The 26,319-nt window shown below is 41.5% G+C and overlaps 1 protein-coding gene across 2 annotated transcripts; it reads right to left on the reverse strand.

The window, feature by feature from the left end:
* Positions 1 to 1,833: 1,833 nt before the first annotated feature.
* Positions 1,834 to 22,930, reverse strand: syt9b (synaptotagmin IXb). 2 transcript variants are annotated; one of them, XM_023985919.2, is made up of 8 exons: positions 22,404 to 22,930; positions 15,348 to 15,711; positions 14,705 to 15,245; positions 4,930 to 5,050; positions 4,474 to 4,645; positions 3,728 to 3,857; positions 2,730 to 2,840; positions 1,834 to 2,526 (listed from the first exon to the last, which is right to left on the reverse strand). In XM_023985919.2, exons 1-8 carry the CDS (start codon positions 22,549 to 22,551, stop codon positions 2,455 to 2,457), a joined length of 1,659 nt encoding a protein of 552 aa, XP_023841687.1. In that variant the 5' UTR covers positions 22,552 to 22,930; the 3' UTR covers positions 1,834 to 2,454. The 2 variants fall into 2 exon arrangements, with proteins under 2 accessions (XP_023841687.1, XP_023841688.1); XM_023985920.2 differs by lacking the exon at positions 2,730 to 2,840 and having other exon boundaries at positions 22,404 to 22,927.
* Between the last annotated feature and the right edge of the window lie 3,389 nt (positions 22,931 to 26,319).

Raw genomic sequence — 26,319 nt, forward strand, 5'->3', positions numbered from 1 at the left:
TCACAACTATGAAATAATGTAGTAAACAAAACAGTGTCAAAATCAAAATATATTTGAGATTCTTCAAAGTACCCACCCTTTGCCTTGATGGCAACTTTGCACACTCTTGGTTCCCACATATGCTGAGCACCTGTTAGCTGCTTTTCCTTCACTCTGCGGTCCAACTCATCCCAAACCATCTCAGTTGGGTTGAGGTCGGGTGATTGTGGAGGCCAAGTCATCTGATGCAGCACTACATCACTGCTTCTTGGTCAAATATCCCGTACACAGCCTGGAGGTATGTTGGGTCATTGTCCTGTTGACAGATGATCGTTCCACTAAGCGCAAACCAGATGGGATGGCRTATCGCTGCAGAATGCTGTGGTGGCCATGCTGGTTAAGTGTGCCTTGAATTCAAAATATATCACAGACAGTGTCACCAGAAAAGCACCCCCACACCATCACACCTCCTCCTCCATACTTCACGGTGGGAACCACACATGCGGAGATCATCCGTTCACCCACTTTGCGGTGGACAGATTTCCACCGGTCTAATGTCTATTGCTCGTGTTTTTTGGCCCAAGCAAGTCTCTTCTTCCTATTGGTGTCCTTTAGTAGTGGTTTCTTTGCAGCAATTCGACCATGAAGGCCTGATTCATGCCGTCTCCTCTAAACAGTTGATGTTGTGATGTTTCTGTTACTTGAACTCTGTGAAGCATTTATTTGGGCTGCAATTTCTGAGGCTGGTAACTCTAATGAACGTATCCTCTGCAACAGAGGTTACTCTGGGTCTTCCTTTCCTGTGGCGGTCCTCATGAGAGCCAGTTTCATCATAGCGCTTGTTTTTTGTGACTACACTTGAAGAAACCTTAAAAGTTCCAGACATTTTCCTAATTGACTAACCTTCATGTCTTAAAGTAATGATGGACTGTCATTTCTCTTTGCTTATTTGAGCTGTTCTTGCCATAATATGGACTTGGTCTTATACCAAATAGGGCTATCGTCTGTATACCACCCCTACCTTGTCACAACACAACTGATTGGCTCAAACACATTAAGAAGGAAAGAAATTCCACAAATTAACTTTTCACAAAGTACACCTGTTAATTGAAATGTATTCCAGGTGTAGGTCTTTAAATGGAACTGGTATACTTTTTATTTATCACATTATTATTAATAAACATTTGTCTTTAATGTAGGGTAAGGATCTTGTCTGTCGACCATCTCCCCCTTCGATTTACCTCCATTATTGCGGTAATGCTATAATCAGTTGGTTGTAATTTTTGATAGAGCAGACATTTCCATATATTTTTGTTAGCTCCATGTGTGACACAACCCCACCTCGTTACTGTTTGTTTGGCTGTCAACAGTCTCGGCATCCGTCATGTGTGTCAGTGTCTGTGGCCAGTTGGGGACTCCAACCGCAGGTGGGTTTGTGGGGAAAAGTGTTCAGGACAGGCTCTAAGGCCTGTGTGTTTATTTTCTCTTTTCTTCCTGACACAGCAATTCACTGTTGAGATGGTAAAATCACCTGTCTGTCTTTGTGTGGTAAACTTAATGAACATACTTTTTTGTGGATAAGCCATCTGTAGATGCTCTACCGACTATCACTAACATTTCAGCTAACTATCCACTGACCCTAGCCCTAACCTTTACCCGTATTCTAAACCTGATGAGAACTTGTTCTCAACTAGCCTACCTGGTTAAATAAAGGTGGGAAAAAACCTAACCCTCACAGTAGCCTTAGCAAGCTGCTTATCAACAGATGGTCCTACTATCCGCAAACTATCTGTAGAGCATGTTGTGTCAAAACTTTCTAGAAGTATGTGCATTCTTCAGTATGATCACTGGAACTACTATATAAATATTTATTTAGTAACATCTGAATGGACAATTTACATACTAGGTCTTAGTTTCATGGTACATTTTGTGCTTACAGTATGCTAGTATTTCACATGTAATCAACCAAAGAGCATAAGAAATGACAATATTACAGGAAAAAAGAAAGAACCCATGCACTGTACCCAAAGAACAAATACCAATTAATTGTAACAATGTGTGATAAACAAGACATAAACAAGACTATACAGTTACCTCCCAACTGAAACTGGAACACTTTGTTGCGTTTTAAACAAATAGTACTAATGAATGGCCACTGGACATGCAGTTTACTAAACATGGTCCCCCATGCAAGAATGTCACGGAGGCACAGACTCTGCGGTGGGAGCACATAGGGCTGGTTTCTCGGACATGGTTTAAGCCCGGTCCTGGATCAAAAGCACTGTTAAATGGAGATTCTCTATGTAGCATGTTTTTTAGTCCAGGACTAAGCTTAATCTGTGTCGGGGAAACTGAGTAACATCTACCATCAGCTTAATGCTCTCCTACTCTTTTGATGCTGAGGCTCTCTGTTGATCCTCTTCTTCACCACCCTGTGTTCTCCACATCATAATAATAATAATAATAATAATAATATCATGGTGAGGGAGGAGTCTTCAGAGAGTTGGTGGAACCGCCCTGACTTCCACCTGCAGTCTGGCCCACCCACTAGAGAACACACAGATAGGAGACAGAAACACAGTCAGAGAGATGAACATAACAACCAGGCTACAGTATATGAGGTCTAGGAATACAATGGACAGCTGAATTGCACGAAGAGGAAAGATTCAGAAGAGAAATCTAATTTCGGGCAAATGGAAACTAGGAGGCTGAAGTCACATAATGCACTCTGAAGATTTCATTCGTTTTACCACAAAATTGTTCTCTGTGTGTACGGTCCGGCCCCCCTTTGCGTTCTGTTGCGCCTCTGTCCACAAATCAATTGTCACGCACTGTGCCTCCGCAATGCCATGCTCCGTTTCCTAAAAACCACTAATTCAATGTTTCTACTTTTAGAGGACCTCCAATTCAGATTGCAGTTCCTTTAACAACTAGGATGCATTTACCAGCTGGCATTTAATAGCTTAAAAAGGATGGATGGATGGATGGGGAGAGAGAGGTCAGGTTTGAGCACAGTTTAAATGGCTGTTTTAGAGAGCATATTAATAAAGAGGGTGTGGCCTGGGATGTGAATTATTGATGACAACTGTCTGTGGTCTTGAGGGTCAGCGAGTCTTGCACAAAGATTTCAAAACACCAAGGCATGAACAGCCGCGAGGGGAAAATAATGAAAAGTCAAGTGTGTGTGCGTGCGTGCGTGCGTGCGTGTGGTTGATGGGTTAAGTAAGCTTCTGTTTGGTTCTGTTTGGTTCTAGTGAATACACCCCAGGGCTGACTGTGCAGCTACAATGTTAGTCAATGACAGGCACTTCAGTTATTTCACTATGTAGTCTGCATGACTGTAATTGTTTATGTAGTCCAGGAACTGTTTCTGGTCAATTAATGAGGGTGGAGGAGTAGTGTTTCTAAATAGCTTAGTGAATGAAGCCTCTTCCTCYCCTCCTCTCCCACTACATGGATGGATTGTTGTGTTTATGGCACATCAAGTCAAGTAGACATTTGTGTTATGTAATCCCGCTTGTCTTTTATTGTCCCTATACACGCTGGAGAAGGAGAGCTCTATGGCGTCTACTTCCCCTTGAGATGTGTGGTCATAATGTCAAGGATTTCTTCTTCCATCAATATACACATTGACTCCCATAGAAAGACGGACGGACGGGCAGACATACAGTATTAATGGATTGACACACACACACACACACACACACACACACACACACACACACACACACACACACACACACTGTACCTCTACTAGGGGGTGCCAGTGGGCGATGGGCTTGCGGGGGTACGACAGCATCTCGTTCCAGTGGCCTCGACCCAGGCTCTCTGCCTCGTTGCCCACCCTACACACTCCAATGATCTCGTTGTGACCTACACTGTGGGATGGGGGTCACATCAAACATACAGTCTCATCAAAACCTTCTGTTTCCATACATGCACTCCCATTCATGTTTTTGTTTAAAATCATGTGGATTTGTGCTTGTCTACACATTTTCACTTAATAATAATAAAAATCATATCGTAAGTATGTCTTACAGAATTAAAAGCCCTGTAGGTTTGGTATCCTGTACAACAGCGTGTTCTTTGGTGTAATAATTATAGTGATGTTTGGCAGATTATATCAACTCCTCAAATATTTACTCTGAACAGCATCAGGAGGCAAGGAGTCTGTACTCTGTGTTCTCCAGGCTTGTTCGTCAAACTTTTTCGTTTTTTTGTTAATGTTGTTTTCGCTCTCTCTCTCTCTGTTGAGCTGGGTTAACAGAATGCCAGCTGCTTTCCAACCCCATGAACAACTAAAACGTGTTACACTTAGGGAGGCTCAGCTATGTGTTTGGATATGTCTAATATACTGTTTTCTCAGTTTCTGTTCAGTGTATCGTAGTCACCACAAACTTGTCGGCTATTTGCAGAAAATAAAACAGAAACGGCTGCCATAACGATAGGGGGGTCAGTTCATAGAAGCTTTGCAAAATGTTTTAATGTATTTACCGATCATAGTCCATCACTGCTATTAGGAGACTGATCTGATCAATGTTCTCAGGAGGTACATCAAATACTATGGCTTCGTTGTAGACTGGATTCAGAGTGTTTCGCTTGGTGGATGTTTTTCTCTTTTTTAATCTCCGTCCCTCACACATCAAAGACACCTTCACATAGGGATCTAGAGAGAGTTGGGACACAGGGAGGGAAAGGGTAAACCCAAGGAGTAACAGATGGGGTATGTCCGCATTAGGCCTCTGGTCAAAGTACTGTACTATACAGGGAATATGATGCCATTTCGGATGCAGACAAGGCCTCGTCAACAGTCATGCTACGTTGATATGTTTTGTCATGCCTTCTGCTCATTGGCCAATGTTATTAAAAGACCGGGAGACAGAAATTACATTTGATATATTACCCTGTCATATTAGACTAGAGCCCCAGTCCCCACATGGTTGACCCTACCTGAGGCTCCAGTGATGTCCATGGCTTTGAGGTTCCTAGCCTTGATCATTGTGATGGTCAGCCTTCCAGCCGTTGGTAGGTAACACAGGGAGAACATGAGATCGCCCAAGTCCACATTGTCCTACAAAGCAATGAAAACATCAGTGAAAAATGTTTAGTAACTGAATGTCTCACGATGTCACCATACATTATAACTCTGGCATCCCTGTTAGAGATTCTGCTGGTTCACAGTGAACCGTGTTTGAGTTAACAGGAAGAGCAGCATTCCAATTATCACCTTTGAAAATAGCTTTTCTGTGAGAGAGTGATGCGTTCGTCAGACACCAGCATCACTCACAAGGTTAGTTACCGGCAGGGAATATGAGGCATGCACCTCACAATGGTAGGTAACCCTGACAACCCTGTTAATCCTGTAGGTTTTAGAAGCTGGGAGCCCACTCTAAATAAGCAGCATCTTCAGGCTTGGCTAGCACGAGCCTGACATCTGAATTAAGCTTTGTGTGAGTGCGTGTTTGTGTTCGTGTCACGAGGTTGATAGCACCTTAGTTGGGGAGGACGGGCTCGTGGTAATGGCTGGAGCTGAATAGGTGGAAAGGTATCAAATACATCAAACACACGGTTTCCATGTGGGTGATGCCATTCCATTCACTCCATTCCAGCCATTATTATGAGCCGTCCTCCCCTCGGCAGCCTCCACTGGTGTGAGTGTGCTCCTTAGCTCTACAGGCGTGTTATAACAGATCATTCCCCCTGTGTGAAGGTTCCCGTCAGCAGGCCCCTGGGCTCAGTGGGAGGGAAGCCCCATTATTCTGCATCAGCAGGAAAGGTCAGTCCAGCTCTCCACAGAGAAGCGCTCATTATCAGGACTGGCCTGGTCACCTCCTGCCGGGTCAGTGGTCAGTCCCAGTATCACACACACACAGCCTCCCTGAGAGGCTAGCTAGCTCACACTCTGCTGGAGCTCTGTTGCCAGGGATATCCAGCTTCTCTGCCTGGCTGTCATGGCTCTGACAAGCCCATTGTCAATATTGGCAACTGGGTTTAGTTCCTCATATACCACACTGTGTTCTCTATGGAATGGGTTTTACTAAGGGAATATGTTCACTGATGAAGTAACTGAAGTTTGAATATGCTGAAAGGCAAACACAGCTCCATTTATGCTCATTGCTCACTCAATGATGACGGACCTGAATTGGAAAATTAATTTCTGTAGGAATAGTGTCCCAAACGGTGACTTCAAAGCTCAAGTTAAGCTAAAAGTTTAAGAATAACATGCTGTCTGTCTGATGCGCTACATTATTCTAAAGTGCTGTATATGAAAAAGGCATGTTGCTATAAATGGGTCTCAACTCTGATAGTTAATTACTTTGATGTTCCATTTCAAAGCCTCTAAAACACCTTGCATCACATCCACCAGAGATCAATGGACATGGTTGCTAAGGACTTGCACTAATAATGTATGCTGTTTATTGTCTTATTCTTTGTGCATCGTAATTCATGTCCTGTCCTACAAGGAATGTGAATGATTTTGGAGGTTGTTGTTGACTTTTCATTTTTTTAGACAAGGACATTGATTGGGAGTTTGAAAAAGGTCAGGTGCCATGGTGGAAAATGTAAAATTGGCACATCCATTCAAGCATCAATAAGTGTTTTTTCTGGATGGTTGTAATGGCAGATCTAATGCAATCTACTGTATCCAAAACAACATTAGGGCGCGCTAATACTGCTCTCTGGCCCGTGTCCAATATCACTATCAATTGAATCAAACAAAGGAGTTGATTTATCAAGGCTGTCAACAGAGGGCAAGGAACCACAGTGACCTCTAACCTACATCATCATCAGTCCACACTTTGCAATACTGACATGGTCACTCAGAACGCACAGCAGGAGGTTTCCATCGTAAAGTGGTACAAATCACACACAGACATGCTCGGCCTCTGCACACGCACACATATACACACACACACACAGAGGAGAGATTAGGGGTGGAACTATACAACCCATCCCTCTCAGGCTAAATAATCAAATGAACCGCTTCCATCTGCAGACTATAGCATAACAGTCCCCTCTATTCGTTGAAGCACTTCAGTCAAGTCAGTGGTGGAATTATGGTAACTTGTGCTCTTTTAATGAAATTACACTGGAGCTCTAAAGGCCCCCAATATGGCTGAGTGAGAATGCTGGCAGTCTATCTTCTGTAATTATCCATCACCCTGGGATCTCGCTCTCTCTCTTTTTAAAGGGCCTCTTAATAGACAGGGTGTGTTGCTACCATGTTAGTAGAGGGAAACAGAGGGAGACAAAGGGAGATGGAGAGGGGAAATGGCTTTGCGATAGCCGCCGTGTGTAAGACCATGTCATCTTATTACAACATTAGACCGTAAGTCAGCAGTTGTGACTCATTGTGGAACGACATGATTCCCCACTTTAGCTGTGCTACCCTGGGCTGCTATCTGCTAAATGTACACTGACAGAATCAGAGTAGCTAACACATTCAAACCACCTAAGGTAGTACTCATGTTTGACTAGTTAACAATAACAGAGTTTGGGATGATTCTGTTGTCATCTTGTGAATAAAATATTCTTAAAGGCCCAATGCAGCCGTTTTTATATCAATATCAAATAATTTCTGGGTAACAATTAAGTACCTTACTGTAATTGTGGGCAAAAATTATATTGAGCAAAAATGACTTATAATGGGGAGGGGAAAACTGGAGGAAACTGAAAACTCTCTTTGTTATTGGTCTATTAACCAATTTACCCCATGGTGATGCCACTATGGAAAGCCGAAACTTCCGCCCATGCAAACCTGCTGATTAGAAGGTCCTGTGTAGATTGTATTTCCAACCAGCAACTATCAGGAAATAACACTGATCCAATTTTTGGTAACACTTTATTAGGGAAGTCCATCTGTAGATGCTCTACATCAGTAACATTTCAACTAACTATCTACTAACCGTTATCCTAACCCTAAACTTAACCTTAACACTTACCCTTATTCTAAACCTAATCCTAACCGTAACCTTAACAAGCACTTGCTTATCAACGCTACATATTCGTTGCCAAACCCACTGGCTCCAGGTCATCTATAAGTCTTTGCTAGGTAAAGCCCCACCTTATCTCAGCTCACTGGTCACCATAGCAACACCCACCCGTAGCACGCGCTCCAGCAGGTATATTTCACTGGTCATCCCCAAAGCCAACACCTCCTTTGGCCGCCTTTCCTTCCAGTTCTCTGCTGCCAATGACTGGAACGAATTGCAAAAATCACTGAAGCTGGAGACTTAGATCTCCCTCTCTAACTTTAAGCATCAGCTGTCAGAGCAGCTTACCGATCGCTGAGGCTGTACACAGCCCATCTGTAAATATCCCATGCAACCAACTACCTACCTCATCCCCATATTTGTTTTTCTGCTCTTTTGCACACCAGTATTTCTACTTGCACATCCTTATCTGCATATCTATCACTCCAGTGTTAATTGCAAAATTGTAATTGCGTCGCCACTATTGGCCTATTTATTGCCTTACCTCCTTACTTCAGTTGCACACACTGTATCCAGATTTTTCTACGTTAGGATATGCATATTCTTGGTACCATTTGAAAGGAAACACGTTGACGTTTGTGGAAATGTGAATTGAATGTAGGAGAATATAACACAATAGATCTGATAGAAGAAAATACCAAATATATATATATATATATATTTTTTTTTCTACCACCATCTTTGAAATGCAACAGAACAGTTCCTACATCTATCCACAAGATGGCAGCAGTGTGTGTGCAAAGTTTCAGATGGATAACTTGAAGTATGAGCAAACTACATGACATTTAGTGTGAAGTCACCCGGGTATATTTGGGCAAATCGTGAAGGAGACATTCATATAAAATTTTTCTGCTAGAATACCGTCAAATCTGTATACTTGGACTTTGATTGAGCTTTTCCAGTATTAGTAGCCATATTATAAGTTCAACATTTGCAAAACAACCATTTTTCATAACTCTCCATATTCTTTTAATTTTTGTTCAAAAGGCTGGCTGTCGCACAAGGTTAGCAGCTACATTTTGCGACAGATACTGGGATACTCCCGTAAAGCCCAGCTAATTGGCTCTCTAGCTAGCTTTGTTTGAACCCGATTGGTGCTTATTTGACAAAGTTACAGTCGATCAAGTGAAGACCGCCCACATCATCTGCGTGCCATGAAGGAGTCGCTGTCTAAACAAATGTTGTGTCCTATACTACATACTACACTATGTCCTATACTACACCCCTAATGATATAGTGAAGTCTGGTTACATTCTAGGATCTCTGAGGAATACATACGAACGTGATTTGACTGATTGAAACAACGTTTAGGGTTAGATTTTCACAGATTCCTTTCTTTGCAAATTGAACGAGTGGAAATACAAAATCGATCATGCATGCTATATGGACCTTTTTTAGGATATGAAAAAGAATTTAATCTAACAAAACGACACTTCATGTTATCTCTGGGACCCTTTTGGATTATAAATCAGAGCAAGATTTCCAAATATAAGTACACATTTCACCTTCAGAGGTAAATTTATCAAACCTTATCGTGGTGAAAAAGTATTTTGTTGTTAGGAGCTCTCCTCAAACAATAGCATGGCATTTTTCACAGTAATGGCTACTGTAAATTGGTCAGTGCAGTTATATTAACAAGAATTTAAGCTTTCAGCCGATATAAGACACTTATATGTACCGACATTTGTTGTTTCTCTAAAGTCTGCGATGGTGACACAAGGCGCTGCACAACGGGACGCCTATCCCTAAGAATTAAATAAAGGTGAGATAAAAAAATAAAGATAGTATGGCCATCTGTGGAGCATCTACATAGACTATCCAGACTATCCAAATAAAGTGTGACCAAATGCTTTTATAGTGTTAGTTTCATCAGCTGTTGTACAATATGATATAAAACACAGAAAAACTGAATTTTGACTGCACTGGGCCTTTAATACTCAATGAACCTGGTGGGAATGTGAACAACATTTGGATGTGTTGCTTTTCAGTGGTGACAGGTCTTCTCTCAGCAGTTGGCCTAGTAAATCATCCTGATTGACCTTTTCCTCTTCCCTCTGTCATTCTCTCAAACTGATAAATGGATTGCCCTTTACGTACTTTACTCTTCAATATATTTATATTACTTACTTAATTCTCTTCATTCCTGGAGGAACATAGGGCCTGAATATATTTATAGATGACCTTAAAATAGTTGAAAAACAAAAATGCAGAGCTGCATCACTCTCATAGGCCTAGATAATGCCTTAAAGTAGATAATGCCTAGATAATGCCTTAAAGCTGGAATCAATAATAGTGAAACTGCCACGTCCGTTTGCGATATTGCAACAAAGTTACTGCAAACAATGAACACTGTTTTTTTTTCTAGCTCGTTCCAGTCGCTACCTGCAGCGAACTGAAAAGACGAGCGACCCAGGGATGTGTGTGCTTTGGGGACCTTTAACAGAATGTGACTGGCAGAACGGGTGTTGTATGTGGAGGATGAGGGCTGCAGTAGGTATCTCAGATAAGGGGGAGTGAGGCCTAAGAGGGTTTTATAAATAAGCAACAACCAGTGGGTCTTGCGACAGGTATACAGAGATGACCAGTTTACAGAAGAGTATAGAGTGTATTGATGAGTCCTATAAGGAGCATTGGTGGCAAATCTGATGGCCGAATGGTAAAGAACATCTAGCCGCTCAAGAGCACCCTTACCTGCCGATCTATAAATCATGTCTCCATAATCTAGCATGGGAAGGATCGTCATCTGAATCAGGGTTAGTTCATCAGCTGGGGTGAACGAGGAGCAATTACGATAGAGGAAACAAAGTCTAGATTTAACTTTAGCCTGCAGCTTTGATATGTGCTGAGAGAAGGACAGTGTACCGTCTAGCCATACTCCCAAGTACTTGTATGAGGTGACTACCCCAAGCTCTAAACCCTCAGAGGTAGTCTTCTTACCAAACCATATTACATTTGTTTTGGAGGTGTTCAGAACAAGGTTAAGGGCAGAGAAAGCTTGTTGGACACTAAGAAAGCTTTGTTGTAGTGCGTTTAACACAAAATCCAGGGAGGGGCCAGCTAAGTATAAGACTGTATTATCTGCATATAAATGGATGAGAGATCTTTCTACTACCTGAGCTATGTTGTTGATGTAAAAACTTCTTAGGGCTAGGGGTCCTGCTAGCGGGACAACTTCCAGTTAAACTGGAGTGCGCGCAATTCAAATAAATAATCATAAATAATATAGATTTTAAACATTTATGTACATATAAACTTAAATTCTTGTTAATCTAACTGCACTGTCCGATTTACAGTAGCTATTACAGCGAAAACATGCCATGCGATTGTTTGAGGATGGCACCCCACATCAAAATATTTTTCCACTGGCACAGGTTTCATACATTCACAAATAACGATTAAATATTCACTTACTTTTTGAAACTCTTCCTCTGATTTGTCATCCAAAGGGTCCCAGTTATAACATCTAGTGTTGTTTTGTTAGATAAAATTCTTCTTTATATCCCAAAAAGTTTGTTTAGTTGGTGCCATCGATTTGAGTATTCCACTCGTTGAACATGCAGAGAAAGGAAACATAAATCTACCCCTAAACTTTGTTTCAACAAGTCAAAATAGGTTTCTATTTACTCCTTAGATACCCTAAAACGTAATCAAACTATAATATTTCTTACGGAAAGAAGTATGTTCAATAGGAAACCGATTTTTAGCAGGTGTGTAATGTCTTAATAGCGCACGCAAACACAAATTTCCAAGACTGTGTCCTTCTGCTACAACTGATATTTCTTATTTGTTTTTGAAGTTACAAGCCTGAAACCTAGAACATGGACTGCTGACACCCTGTGGAAGCCAGAGGAATTGCATCCAGGGAGCTAATTTTCAATATGACCTTTCTTTTGAATTTCTAAGAGGATGGTCTCTCATAATAAAACATTCTGGTTGTTTTTTCTTTGGATTTTCTCCTACCATATATATTGTGTTATATTCTCCTACATTATTTTTATTTTTAACATATCTACACACTTCAAAGTGTTTTCTTTTCAATGGTACCAATTATATGCATATCCTGGCTTCAGGGCCTGAGCTACAGACAGTTTACTTTGGGCACGTCATTCAGACAGGAAATGGAGAAAAAGGAGCCCTATTAAGAAGAGCGTGGGTCCTAGGATCGAGCCTTGGGGTACAGCCTTGGTAACAGGCAGTGGCTGAGACAGCAGATGTTCTGACTTAATACACAGCACTCTTGAGAGAGGTAGTTAGCAAACCAGGCCAAAGACCCCTCAGAGACACCAATACTCCTTAGCCGGCACCCACACGGCCACACAGAGTTCAAGTAACAGACACATCTCAACATGTTCAGAGGAGACTGCGTGAATCAGGCCTTCATGGTCGAATTTCTGCAAAGAAACCACTACTAAAAGTAAACCATCTGCAGTGGATCATGTCACAAACAGTCATTCTATTAATCAAAAATACTGTCTAATTATAAATGTCCCAAGTTGGCTCAGATCAGTACTATTGAATGTTGTGGCAGSGACACTGATTACTGCGCTCTTTGTAATCTTTGTTATAACAGCCCAACAATTAATGTGAACCTGAAGAGGCTATTGGTCTTCTACTGAGTTCTAGAATAGATGAGTTAAGCTGTGTCTAATTAAAAGTGTTACCAAGGTGGTAAACAGCAACAGGTCCCTCCATCTGTACAGATCCAGATCCTTCATCTTCCTGACAGGATAAACCGCCATTGATCCTGTTCTATTGTCTAACGGTTCAATTCAACACTCATAAAGGTGGCTGTCTGACCTAGAGGCTTATAGAGACCAAGTAAAAGGTTTGGAACTGGTGCACTTGTATGGGTATTTGTATCTCTCTCTGGTCCTGGAAGGTGTGGGATATGGTAAAAAAAAAACATTTCAAACATTTACCATTACTTGTAATTTATGTTATCAAAGAAGTAGGTGGTGTGTAAGATTTTCAAACAGTATTCTTGACCTCCTTACTCTTCATGCGATCCTACAGTTTTTATTTATGGAGATGTAGCACTTTAAGGCCAAATGTGATGCCAGTTTACAGCTTTTATGTTACATATGAGATGTTTGAAACCCAACTTCACCCTGAGGTATGATTTATGCATGGCCTAGTGCTTGGACTTCTGATGTCCCATGCTCTGTTCCCAGGGGGGCTGCCCCAGTTGGCTGAGTGGCTGTGTGTGTGCGCGTGTGTATTTGTGTACATTATGTTTGTCTACATTATGTCTGTGTGTGTGTGGCCATTTGTGTGTGTATGTGACTGTGTGTGTACTTGCTTACACTTCAAGGCAAACCTATGGCTCCCAAGTGAGCTCACCCGCATGACACAGGATGTAGATGTTTAAAAAATATATATATATTATCTAGCAAGTCGCCAAGCTTGACATTCTCTGAGAGTCAACATGTGAAAGTCTGACCTGAGGAAAGCTGTGAAAATATCTACTCTAAGTCTTTTAGTCTATATTTCCCACCTTATTTAAAGTGACTGGCTGTTAATGGATTGATAGCTTTTAGATCTGTCTTTAATTTGCCTTCAATCTTCCACTAACCTTTCTCCACGTCATACCTTTTAGCAATTCTAATCCAAATGCACAGAAATATGGACAGTTGGAAGTTTACATACACTTGAGCCAAATACATTTAAACTCAGTTTTTTACAATTCTTGACATTTAATCCCAGTAAAAATTCCTTGTCTTAGGTCAGTTAGGATCACTGCTTTATTTTAAGAATGTGAAATGTCAGAATAATAGTAGAGAGAATGATTTATTTCAGCTTTTATTTCTTTCATCACATTCCCAGTGGGTCAGAAGTTTACATACACCCAATTAGTATTTGGTAGCATTGCCTTTAAATTGTTTAACTTGGGTCAAACTTTTAACAAGGCACACCTGTTCATTGAAATGCATTCCAGGTGACTACCTCATGGAACTGGTTGAGAGAATGCCAAGAGTGTGCAAAGTTATCATCAAGGCAAAGGGTCGCTACTTTGAAGAATCTCAAATACAAAATATATTTTGATTTCTTTAACACTTTTTTGCTTACTACATGATTCCATATGTGTTATTTCATAGTTTTGATGTCTTCACTATTATTCTACAATGTAGAACATAGTAAAAATAAAGAAAAACGCTTGAATGAGTAGGTATGTTCAAACTTTTGACTGGTACTGTATATATTTCACTGAGACTACAGTCCTTCCTTGAGACTGCAGACAACTTACAATCCTTCAATGACACCATAGTTCTTATTTCTTCAGTGAGACTCCAATGAGACTGTAGAAGCCTATTGAGACTCCAGAGCCTTTCTAACATGTCTAGTGAGATTCAATGGAACAGACGAAACCTTCAGTATGTTACAACTCCCTATAGTGATCCATGTAGTCCATGTGAATAATCTAGACAACCTCCAGCTCTGTATACTCTCATGTAAAAGCAGCCTCTTTACTGCCAACTGAAATGTAGGTCACTACCCCATGTGTTTCCTGGTGTGATCATGTATTATTCACTCATCTAAGTATATTTTTATGTTAGCCTTCTTTTAACACCATGGGGGTGGTTCTTGGGGAACAGTGACTCCCCACTAAACTCTCTTAGATAATGTCTCCTTATTCACTAATTCATTAAGTCACAATAGTGCATTTATTGTTGCTTGTCCATGTACCTAAGACAATATGAACTGTATTGAGAGACATAAAGAGGTTAGCTTACCGAGGTGACGTACTGGATGTCCCTACAGAGTTTAGTCTCTCTGGGGAAGTCTGCTAGGTCCAGGAAGTTATCCACCACCACCTGGCCAATGATGTCGTGGCGGGAGAAGCGGTCAAAGTCGTAGACACTGAAATGCAGTTTGCGTGTGGGCAGCTCAGCGTAGGCCACAGGGAACAGGAAGACCTCATCGAACACGGGGTTGAGGGTCTTGCGGTGAACCTTGGTCTGGTGCTTGGTCTTGCGGTCGGGGAGCAGGTAGATTTTTATATAAGGGTCAGAGGTTCCTGTGAAGTCCTTGGCCGGTAAGTCCTGGGCCTTGTGGATCTTGATGATGAGCTGCTCCAGGTCACAGTCGAACTTGAGGATGAAGTGTATCCGGCCGCAGCTGTCGGCCCTCCTGCCGTCGTCCGTGTCCACGGAGTGCTGCTTATAGAGCTCAGGTTTGATCCGGCCCAGAGTGGCCAGGGACTCCTGTCTCTGGAACTGACCCATGTTGAAGTCTGGGTTGGACAGGTTCATCTGGCGGCGGAAGGAGTTGTGCCTACAGAGGGTAGAGAAACCAGTTATCATTAGCTATCTATAGACCTAATGCAACAGGGTTAGTTGAATTGCCTTGTTATTGTTTCTGTTTTGTGGGGCTGACCGGACAGAGGAGGTGGGTTCAGTGATCTGGCGCTGCACGCGGGCAATGTGGCGGATGTGGTTCTCCTTGGGCTTGGACTGGACCTCCAGGGGGATGTCTGGGGACGTGTGGCTGATCTTCATGGCTGACTCTGGTGCTAAAAGGCCTGAGGGCTCCTTGACACAGTCCTCGCTGTACTCATTCTCCACCCCATCCATCTCCATCAGGACTGGCTGCTGGTCCCCGTGGCCATCCTTCAAGCCCTCGGGAAGGCCACGGTCGCACCATGGCACCCAGCACAGCTTCCATGAAAAGAAGAGTGAGACCCCGAAAAGAGCCAGGCCACAGGTGGTCACCAACAGTGACAGCAGGCTCACCGAAACATCTGGACAGACAGAACCATTGTGAGAGATGGAATTAGGGATAGTACAAAGATATTTTTTGTATTGATATCAACATATTATTATGCTATTAACTTTTCTTTATATCTCTCAATGTTTTCCTCATCTTGATATTGCACAAAAATGTGTACTTTATCATAAACATCACTGTAATGAAAGACGTAAGGGCAATTTGATGGACATTGTCCTCTGGATTTTAAGACTAGGCCTGCAATTGTATCCATTAGCAAGGGATGAAAAACTCTGATGGGTTTTAGCAGGTTATAGAGTACTGCTCAGTCAACATTAACTCATCAGTAAGTCCTCCCATCTCAAATGGCCTCTCACAGACAGTGAAAGGGAACAGGCTTATGTCTGAGATAGAACACACCAGGCTATCAGTTTAAGTTCCAGTTCTCATAAAGAGCATCTCACTACCTGATGAATGAGCTCACCCTGTCTCTGTGTGGTCCCGTGTGGCTCAGCTGGTAGAGCATGGCGCTTGCAACGTCAGGGTTTGTGGGTTCGACTTCCATGGGGAACCAGTACGAGAAAATGTATGAACTCACTACTGTAAGTCGCTCTAGATAAGAGCGTCTACTAAAATGTTAATGTAATGTCTCCCCTCAGTCATTGTGAATCAGGCTATACAGACACCGAGGGCTTTTGGTCCACAGTGAATAAGCCCCTGTCAGTGTCCTGCAACTGCCATAGCTTCCAATCAGATCTATTGTGTACACTGTCTGTCGGCCGTACTTCCCTTTGATTATCTAGAGCAGTGGAGGGAAATGGAGCCTCATTTGGTGTTGAGTTATTCCTCCCACCACTCCATCCTGGTTGGGCTTTGCAGCTCTGCAGTACACATTCACAGTGTGCAGCCAGGGATCCATGGGCTCATTGGGCTGGCCCACATACTGCACTGGAGACCAACTGGGGCTTCTGCACTAAGCCATAGAGAGATGGCATGCCCAGACATTGTGGGACCAGTTTTTGAGGATTCACTCATCTGGTTGTCTGCTATTTTGACAATCTTTGGTATATCTAAATTTGGCTGTTCTAAAAAGAGATGAAATCAAGGACACTATATGAGGAGTTCCCTTGCTAATTGAATGTATGAAAGTTGTTGTCCCACCAAACTCCCAGCCCTCCTGGGACAAATCTGCTCTTCCTATCCTAAAACTGACAAGGTGCAATCAATATAATGTGCTCTAAATACCACTGCCTCTAATTAAATCTGCAGCTCAATTCATTACAAACACGACACAGGGTTAAAGTTAAAAACTTTCTCAAAGGAATACTGACTGACATGTTTAATTAGCACTGGCTTAATTATTTTAATTATTAATATTGTATTAATCAACCACAAGCAACCACCCAACACTAGCACTCACACACACACACACACACACACACACACACACACACACACACACACACAACCCAAATGTGTAGACATGCTGATTTCACGTGTGCATATCATTTTTTATAATTGTGTATCCAGTATGTATAGAACTATGTGTATTCAATGTGCTGTATAGGGGATATAATGTACTAATTAGGCAGCCCTGCTATGGTTGTGTTTGCTCATACTGTGGATTAGAGAACAAATTATGGTGGAACAACATGTGGTTCCCTTGATAGGGTCTATCCATATAAATGAACTGAACCTCTCTAATATTTCACACTGTAAGCATAATAGATCCTGTGTTCCATTTCAGACAGGCAGACGCTCAGGCAGACGCTCAGACAGGTTATGAGAGCAACGTGTGAAAACAGCTTTTAAAAAGAAGCCAAGGTTAAAATTACAAAGAACACTCCTACAATTCAAGCCCCACAGTCTGTCAAAGAATGTGTGAAAGATTTTTTTTTTTACAGTATGTCTGCTAAACTATCAAATTAGTGTCCGACAGTTTTTGGAATCACACATTTTCTCACATATTTCAATACAATATTTTATAAACAGGTGTTGGAACCGAAATTATTTACCAATCGTTTTGTTCTGAACAGAATCATAATTTTTTCTGTTCAGTTCCACTGTTCCGACCAGAAAAATAAAGTTCTGAACAGGTTCGAACCCCAAAAAAGTAACAGTTTATATTGTTCCTTTCTGTTAATTTTTAAACCTCTGAAATCATAGCTCGACATTAAATTACTTCACCAATGGATAGAGTAGGTTTCTATGGAGCGGAGCAGGCTATCTATATGCAGTGGACAGACAAGTGTAGTGTAGGATGAGAGATGCGACTGAAATTTGTGGGTGAGGAGAGCACTGTGCATGACGCACTGGGCATCTTGTTGTTATGACATGCGTTATCTGGATTAGGTCCACAGAATGTACCTACAGAGGAGCGCTTCTATGAAGGAACTTTGAATGTCTTTGAGTTGGCTTAACTAACATTTGGACCAGAGCTAGCCCTTTATCATGACTCTCAGTTCCATTACATTACACATAATGCCACCTAGAGCTGACGAGAGCTAGACCAGAGCTAGCTAGCTAACTATCAAGCTTGTGTGTGCAGAGCGGCACCAAGGGCGTAGGCATGGATGGGCCTGGGGAACCCTCCCACTCAGATTGAGCAAAAACAAAAGTAGCCTACACACACACTGGCAAAGATTTTCAGCTGTAAGTCATGAAGACACTGGAATAAGTTTCTGAGTGACAAAGTCAGGGCTTTGCATAGGCGCTTTGTTGTGTTTTTTTAAGAAAAAAATCCCTGGAATGTAAAATAACATTACTAACCAGTTCCCATGCTTTTGTTCTTGATTCCGGTTCTGTTCCAATTAATTTTTTTATTTTATGGTTTTCGGTTCTGTTCCCTGAACCGATTCCAACCCCTGCTTATAAATAATGTGTGTAAAAACAATCAAATGTAAAGGCACCAACAGTCTTGAGAAATACTGTATTGGGGACTATAACAGAAGTATTGCATATCTTTTTTAAACAATGCAAAATGTTTAAATAGATCTCTTAGCGAAGATGAAACATCTAAGAGACTTCACTCACGGTGACCTGTGTTGACTGTGCCTAACGTTCTCTTTGATGATACAGTTGTACGAAACACAACAAGCAAGAGGAGCTGTTGGCCAAGGTTGTCTGATATTTCACATGCATGATTGGTGTTGATCTTCAAAAAGAGTTGCGGGATGGATTTAAAGAGGCAATCTGGTGTTGCTACATGCATTTTGGGACTTATAAATGAATGTACTCACTGATTCTTGAAGAATATGACTTAGAAATGCATCATGTGCTTATTTCAACTGCCGTAACCAAAATATGAGTCTGTTTCACTCCAATGTTTTAACCCCTCCCTTATGTTGGATCCGACCTACACCATTTGGGTTCCGGGTCAATTTGGCCCGTATAGTAAGTACAGTAAGTACATAAAGATTATAAATATATTAGAAATATATCCCAAAACGTATTTTCCAGTAGCTGAGATTCTTCTTTCATATGCCTTTTTCCCTGAGTTGATAGACCCAACTGTTAAAAATGTAGAGCCAAATGTTTGATTACTGTACCAAAGTCATAAATCAATCAAATTATGACATTCATGACATTTTTTACTATTCTATTTTTACTATTCAAATTGACTTCAGATGAAGTGTTGCTCATCACAGTTTCTATGTGATCAGCACCATTCCTGTGCAGAAAGCAGCTTGTTTCTAGACCAAGGTTATATATGGTAGAACAAGGTCAAGGTCAAATTGCAGGGGTCAAATTGCGGGTCAAATTTACCCAGAACATCATGTATGTCACTTATTTTATATTCATTTTTATTTTTTATTTTTTWATCCAGTTTGAGAACCATATTTCGGAAAGTAGATGAAGGGTCATAGTGGAAAAAGTTACGTAAAATAGTATTTTTGTTCTGGGTCAATTTGCCCTGGAACATAAAGGAAGGGTTAAACAACGTAAATGTAAACAAACATTGCACAGCCTCAAAACATAGTTAAAACTGTATTTTTTTTATTTCATGGAGGCTCAGTCCTTGCATCCATAGCTCCATCTATGAATTTAAGAGTGGCATACATACATGTTTATTGATTGATCAGTTATTACTGATACTTTGGCACTTCACATGGATGCTGCATCAAAACCATTCACTTATTGTATTCAGTGGGTGCTAAAGTAACAATCAAGCTGACAAACCTCTGATTTAATCCTGAGATTTTAATGAAGAAATGTTGGATAATCACTAACATTACATGGGCTATAGCAAGAAAGATTAGATTGAGAACCACTGTGACGTGAAGTTTTATGCAGGACGTATGCGGAAGACGGAGACCAACTCAGTGGCCTTGTGGGCATGGAGATTAGAAGGTTGGGAGTTTGATCCCGAGCCGAGACATACAAAAGACTGTAAAAATGGGACCAAGTGCCTCTCTGCTTGGCATTCAGCATTACGGAAATAGATTGAGGATAAGGCCCTGTGATAGAAACGCTTCCTGTCCAGGGGGTGTGCTTGTACATCAAGCTGCCTCACACTACAGAAACAGGAGACAGGCATGAACATAAAAATGTTCCTAAGAAGCTTCTTGAAGTGCCTTATTCTGTTGAGAGTACACTCTTGGAAAAATGGGTTCCAAAAGAGTTCTGCGGCTGTCCCCATAGGAGAACGCTTTTTGGTTCCAGGTAAAACCCTTTTTGGATACAGGTAGAACTCTTTTGGGTTCCATGTACAACCCTCTGTGGAAAGGGTTCTACCTGGAGCCAAAAGGGTTCTACCTGGAACCAAAAGGGGTTCTTCAAAGTTTTCTCCTATGGGGACAGCCGAAGAACTCTTTTTGGTTCTAGACAGCACCTTTTTTTTAAGAGTGTAGGGATTTCATCACTGAATGATCACATTAGTTCTATATAGTGTTTGATAATATTCATCGTCCTCACAGATCCGTACACATTCACAACACTCAGTAGGTTTTGATCTACTAAAGTTTAGATTTTCATGAAGTTGAGGTACTTTGGCGATAAATGGCCCTCTGAGGGTCCTAGCTGCCCCCTTGTGGTCTCATTATAGAAGACTCCTACACCATACAGGCCTGTAGGCAGTGGGTCATATTGGCTCTCCCATTAGACCCATTGTGTTGTTTATATTAGTCTGCTACTCATCCATAGAGAGGGGAAGTCCAGGTTGTGGCCTTTCATTAAACTGTTGTCTAGTTCCTCTAGGGAAGCACACTGACTGTCATGGTTCAATAAACCTACAGCAGCAGCACCACCAACATTATGTCAATAAGTCACAATTGCAAAGGTGAGAGGTCATTTTGATATGGGGGATAGAGAGACTAGAGAGAGGGACCTTTAGAACCGATTGATTGCTTTTCCCCTAGAAGGGCTGCGGTAACAGACTGTTGGATCCACAGAAAGCTACTGGTTACTGACAATGCTATCCCACTGCCACAGAGAGAGGCTTTGTTTAGCACGAGAAGATTGTGTGAGAAACACGGAAAGAGAATTTTCCTTAACCTCATCTCTGTCCTTGATGGATTTGGATGTAAATAAGCTTTTTATTGCATTACCAGAGGATATGATATGGACTTTTCTCATCTGTCCATTGCCCGTAGGCATTTCATACCAGCAGTTTATGTAGCTTTATGGCCACTTATTTTCCTACCAAAAATCCCATTTGTAAATGTCCAGACCAGATTCTTAAGTGGGCCTGACCAAAACCAAAGCATCAAGTTTCATAGTGGTCCTCTATTATTCAGATATGGATGGCAACATGGGAGGGTCAAAACTAGTTCCCACCCTTTCCTGGGCGGTTTTAATAGTTTTACATCTATAAAACGTTGCTTATGTGGGGCAACCTGCAGTAAATAGGTCACAGAGTTAAACGTTGAAAAGATCTGTTAGCAGAACTTCTGTAGGATCATGCATGTTTAATGGAATTTGTAACATGTTTAATAAACACATCAGTCAAGCCCAGTAGCTAACCTACTGTAACAAGAGACCTCACATACCACTCTGGTCTGTGACTTGATAGTGTGTGGTGGTTGGACTGAGGTACCAACAAAATTTCCATTTGATCAATCATCACTATTTGTCACTTAAAGGTAATTTAGTTGTCAAAGTCAATATACAGCTGAAATAAATAATAAATTAATAGTCAAATTAACCTTTAGAATATAACACACTTAGGAATAATTTAGAGTGCTGCTGCCACTGGATGGTTGTGTGAGCCAGTGAGCAAGAACTTCAAAGTATTATGTTATCTGGGCAATGGTAAATGGGTGGGGCTCCTATCCCCTTCACTCTGTCAAAACACACACAAATAAAACACTCCTTTTGTGCTGCTGTAGACGCCTTGATGAACACAGGAAACCTCTTGTAGGATATTATAATTATTTTTTTATTTAACCAGAGAAGTCACTAGCCTAAGTGTATGCCATTTGCCTAAGTAGTTTACATTGTTTAAAGGGAAATTTACTATAGACTGCTATCCAGTTCTGGATAATATTGATATAGACTACTATGCAACACGTTTCTAAACCTCACTTTTCACTGGAAAAAGTGTCTTGCAAAATGTTTTAAAACCGCAGAATTTGCTATTATAACACTCTTTTCAAAAGTGTGGATGATTAAAAATTCTGAGATTGAGTAATTGAAGAACTTTTAAATCTCACCATCCTGTACAAAATCTATCTCAAAATTGTTATAGCTAAATCAGTATGTTGTATTTCACATTATTGCACAACATACCTGAGTCTGAGTATCTCGGTCTGGCAAGATCTCGAAAATAGTATATGAAATCCACACAATTGTCGTTTTGCACTTCGCCCCTAGAACATAGATCCGACAGCAGTTCTAGAGCCTTTCGACAAATCTCGTCCTCTCTGTCTCCAGGCATTTCCCACCAGCATCCTTCTGAATGTAGGGGCTCTTCCGCAGCTCCACACCACTCCTAACGCCTATCTAGACCCCGATCCACGGTGCCGGGAGCAGACAGTCATCCCAAAGAGCACTTTTTGCCTACACCAGCATCACGCAAGCGGAGAGTGGAGAAAAGCTTTATCCAACTAAGTTTTGCTCAGAAATATTACTTTAGTTTGAATATAAAGTGTGGAAATATTGTGCCACTGTTTGAATCCATCCACTGACATTCGCTATCATTCGTCGTGCCTGCGTTGTGCGCTGTTCAGTAGACTGTGGTGCTGAATTACAGAGCTGCGCTCGTCAAGGTCTTGAATGAATGGCTTTGACGGCGCTCAATTATTTCTCAATGCACACTCACAGGAATCTCCGTTCTGCCTACCCACCCCCCACTATTGTCCTCGCATCACAGCGCGTCCTATCGTTTCCTGCAGAGCAAGTGATGGAACAAGCAATACAAACACAGACAATCTTTCAAGGTTTGTTGTTATTAAATGCTCAGTCGTGGATATTCAGTGTGATGAAGGATACTTTCAATGTTAAGTCTTCAAGTAGAGCTTTGATCATCTGACACTTTGTATTTTTGTTACAGTCTACATCATTATTATATGTTCTTTATCCCTAAAGCTAAAACGTTTATATTTTGCTATGATTCATGCTTTCTCCAATAGTTTATTCTTTAGAACCCAGTTTGTAATCTATGTAAAACGTTGGTAACTTATTGCTGTGTTTAAAGCCTATTGACAAGGCCTTCAATTAAATGTTTTTGTTCTCAATGGACTTACATGGATCAAGAATGGTTAACCAATATAAAAAACCCACAATTCTGTTCCCTCTCTGAGTTGCACAGTAATCCCAGCATTGATTTGTCACTTTGTAAAGCACCATGTCTGACCTTTAGTCGCTAAACTAATTAGGGGAAAGGACAGTAAATGTCAGCTGGTTGTAAAATAAGTAAATTAGCAAAGTAAGGCCTTTTTCATGTTACCTAGCTATTCAACATGTAAGATATCAACAAAAAAAACTTATCTAAAGTTATTAACTTGAAAAATTTCATACACTTATAGGAAAATATGCTTTTCATTCTCCAGCCTCTGCTATGAGTTTTTTAGTTTTTTTCCATGAACCGTACTTTCCTAAAGGCCTACATTCTACTTTATCGAGAAGCCTTGGTAATCAGTGCTAACTACAGATTCTGGGTTCGAGTCCAGGCTCTGTCGCAGCCGGCCGCGACCGGGAGACCCATGGGGCGGAGCATAATTATCCCAGATTCGTTTGGGTTATGGGAGGGTTTGGACGGCAGGGATGTCCTTGTCCCATCGCACACTATTGACTACTGTGGCGGGCCGGGCACAGTGCACGCAAACACAGTTGCCAGATGCACAGTGTTTCCTTTGACACATTGGTGCGGCTGGCTTCCGGGTTAAGTGGGCAGTGTGTCAAGAAGCAGTGTGGCTTGGTAGGTTGTATTTCGGAGGACGCACGGTTCTCGACCTTTGCCTCTCTTGAGTCCATATGGGAGTTGCAGCGATGAGACAAGACTGTAACTACCAATTGGATACAACGAAATTGGGGAGAAAACGGGGTTAAAAAAAACAACAGCCTTGGCTATCAGTGCTAACTTGTGGTGCTGATATCAGGGAGTCTCGGCCATGTACGTAGGCTGACAGTACTGTACGTGGCCTTCAGATTGCAGGCCTGCATAAGACAAAGGCAAAGGAGCTAGCGAGGAGCTACTGCTCTGTCATGGGCAGCCTATCTGTCTGGAGAAGAAGGTGCTTTCTGTATCCATAAGTGTCAAGATACTGTATCTGTCATTTGAATTGTTTGAATCCTTCAACACTAATGTGATTTGTGGATTCAAATGAAGTATTTCAAATGTGTTTGTGTGTGTGTAGGTGCTGTAGAACCCATTTCCACAGAGGGTTCTACTGTACATGGCAGAGGTGGGACCAAGTCATTGTTTTACAAGTCACAAGTAAGTCTCAAGTCTTAGCACTCAAGTCCCAAGTCAGGACAGGCAAGTCCGAGTCAAGTCTCAAGTTCTAAACTTTGAGTTAAGTCCTAAACAAGTCATAATGTGCACTTCACCCAATATAATACTATTTCATATTTTTAACAAGAGTAATAGTTAGTATATTACATTAATGCAAATCTTGAATGCTTTTAAAAATATATATTTATTACTTTCCAAATAAATGTTATATTTCCATGGAAATACATGGGTAGCCATAAGACCCCCCCCCCCCCCCCCAATAGAGATCGACTATCGAGGATGGCTATGGGGCGCAATCAGGCTATGTAGGCTTGTACACAATCGCCCAACCTTAACACACACACACTCTCTCTCTCTGTGTGGTTACAGTAGGATAACGTATGTCAATGGTTTTAGGAACAGCAGTAACATCAGGCAGGATTTAGGCTACCAACTGCCTAGCCAGTTGTAGCTCAATCTTGGGTGCAATGATCACGTTCCTGCACTGACTGACTGTGTGGAGGCTCATTGATTTAACGTTACGTTACCCTACATGATACACTAGTAAAGTAATAAAATATATAGCTGTCGGCTATATTTGCCACGACTTACCGTTCTTTGTGCAGCTTCAAATGTCGAACAAAGTTGGAAATTGTTGCGCCTCCGTCTGTAATTTTCTTCCCGCATGTTTTGCAAGTTGCAATCCTTTTTTTGTTGATACAGTGTTGTCTTTCTATCCGAAAATAATAATTTTGTGTATCATCTTTCCAAGGGCTCCATCTGAATTCACCCGCCGAYGTTCCTCTGCACTGCCACGCACAACTTTTTCTCAGCTGGAACAATTTGATTGGCTGCTGTCCGATTCAAACTGTAATCTGTTAAATGAAGAGTTGACATGCTGCACACTTTTTTTAACAGCATCATTTTTAATATTTGGGCTTCGGGAGGGTATCAAGTCAGGTCGAGTCCTAAGGCTCAAGTCCAAGTCAAGTCACGAGTCATTGGTGTCAAAGTCGAGTTGCAAGTTATCATATTTGTGACTCGAGTCCACACCTCTGGTACATAGAACCCAAAAGGGTTCTATCTAGAACCAAAAAGTGTTTTACTTGGAACCAAAAGGGTTTTTCCTATGGGGACAGCCGTATAACCATTTTGGAACCCTTTTTTCTAAGTGTTCCTGCCGTCGTCTCATGGCGCCGGGCTAACAGTAAATTCACTGATCATTATGATGTGATTAATCAGAGGTCCCTGGAGCCTTTGGCATGTGCGTTTGTTCATTAGGGAGGATTTTCTGAAGGCTTAGCTTCTCCCAGCTGCCTTACAGGAACAAAGGGGATCTGTTCCTCCTCCACTGTGGATATGTCAATCAGTCGATGCTGTGGTAGAGAGGCTACTCTCAAAGTTTGGCCAAGTTCTTCAAGGTCTTAAGCCATTATGACAACAAACAGCACAAAACACTGATTCAGTGATTCAGTTGATGTTGATAACAGATGTATACACTCTTATGAGATCTACCTGGAACCAAAAGGGTTCTACCTCGGGGAAAAAAGGGTTCTTCAAATGGTTATCCTATGGGGACAGCCGAAGAAACCCTTTTAGGAGTGTAAGAAGTGGATAGGGTTTTTGATGATCAGACCAAAGAGATGAGACGAGAGCTTAGTCCAAAACAAGGCAGCCTTTTAAACTCTTGGCATTTGGGTTCAGGAAGTGAGTGAAAGAAAAGACAAGCTTCATTGGTATGTAGAATATATACAGAGTAGTATCACTGGT

Source organism: Salvelinus sp. IW2-2015, linkage group LG4q.1:29, assembly GCF_002910315.2.
Source record: "Salvelinus sp. IW2-2015 linkage group LG4q.1:29, ASM291031v2, whole genome shotgun sequence".
Taxonomy (NCBI): Eukaryota; Metazoa; Chordata; class Actinopteri; order Salmoniformes; family Salmonidae; genus Salvelinus; species Salvelinus sp. IW2-2015.

Coding starts and splice junctions, on each gene's coding strand:
- syt9b (XM_023985919.2), bottom strand. CDS start 22,551: ATGCCTGGAGACAGAGAGGACGAGATTTGTCGAAAGGCTCTAGAACTG. Junction 4,646..4,929: donor GGACATCACTGGAGCCTCAG/GTAGGGTCAACC, acceptor AACTCTCTCTAG/ATCCCTATGTGAAGGTGTCT. Junction 2,527..2,729: donor ACACAGAGAACAATTTTGTG/GTAAAACGAATG, acceptor TGTGTTCTCTAG/TGGGTGGGCCAGACTGCAGG.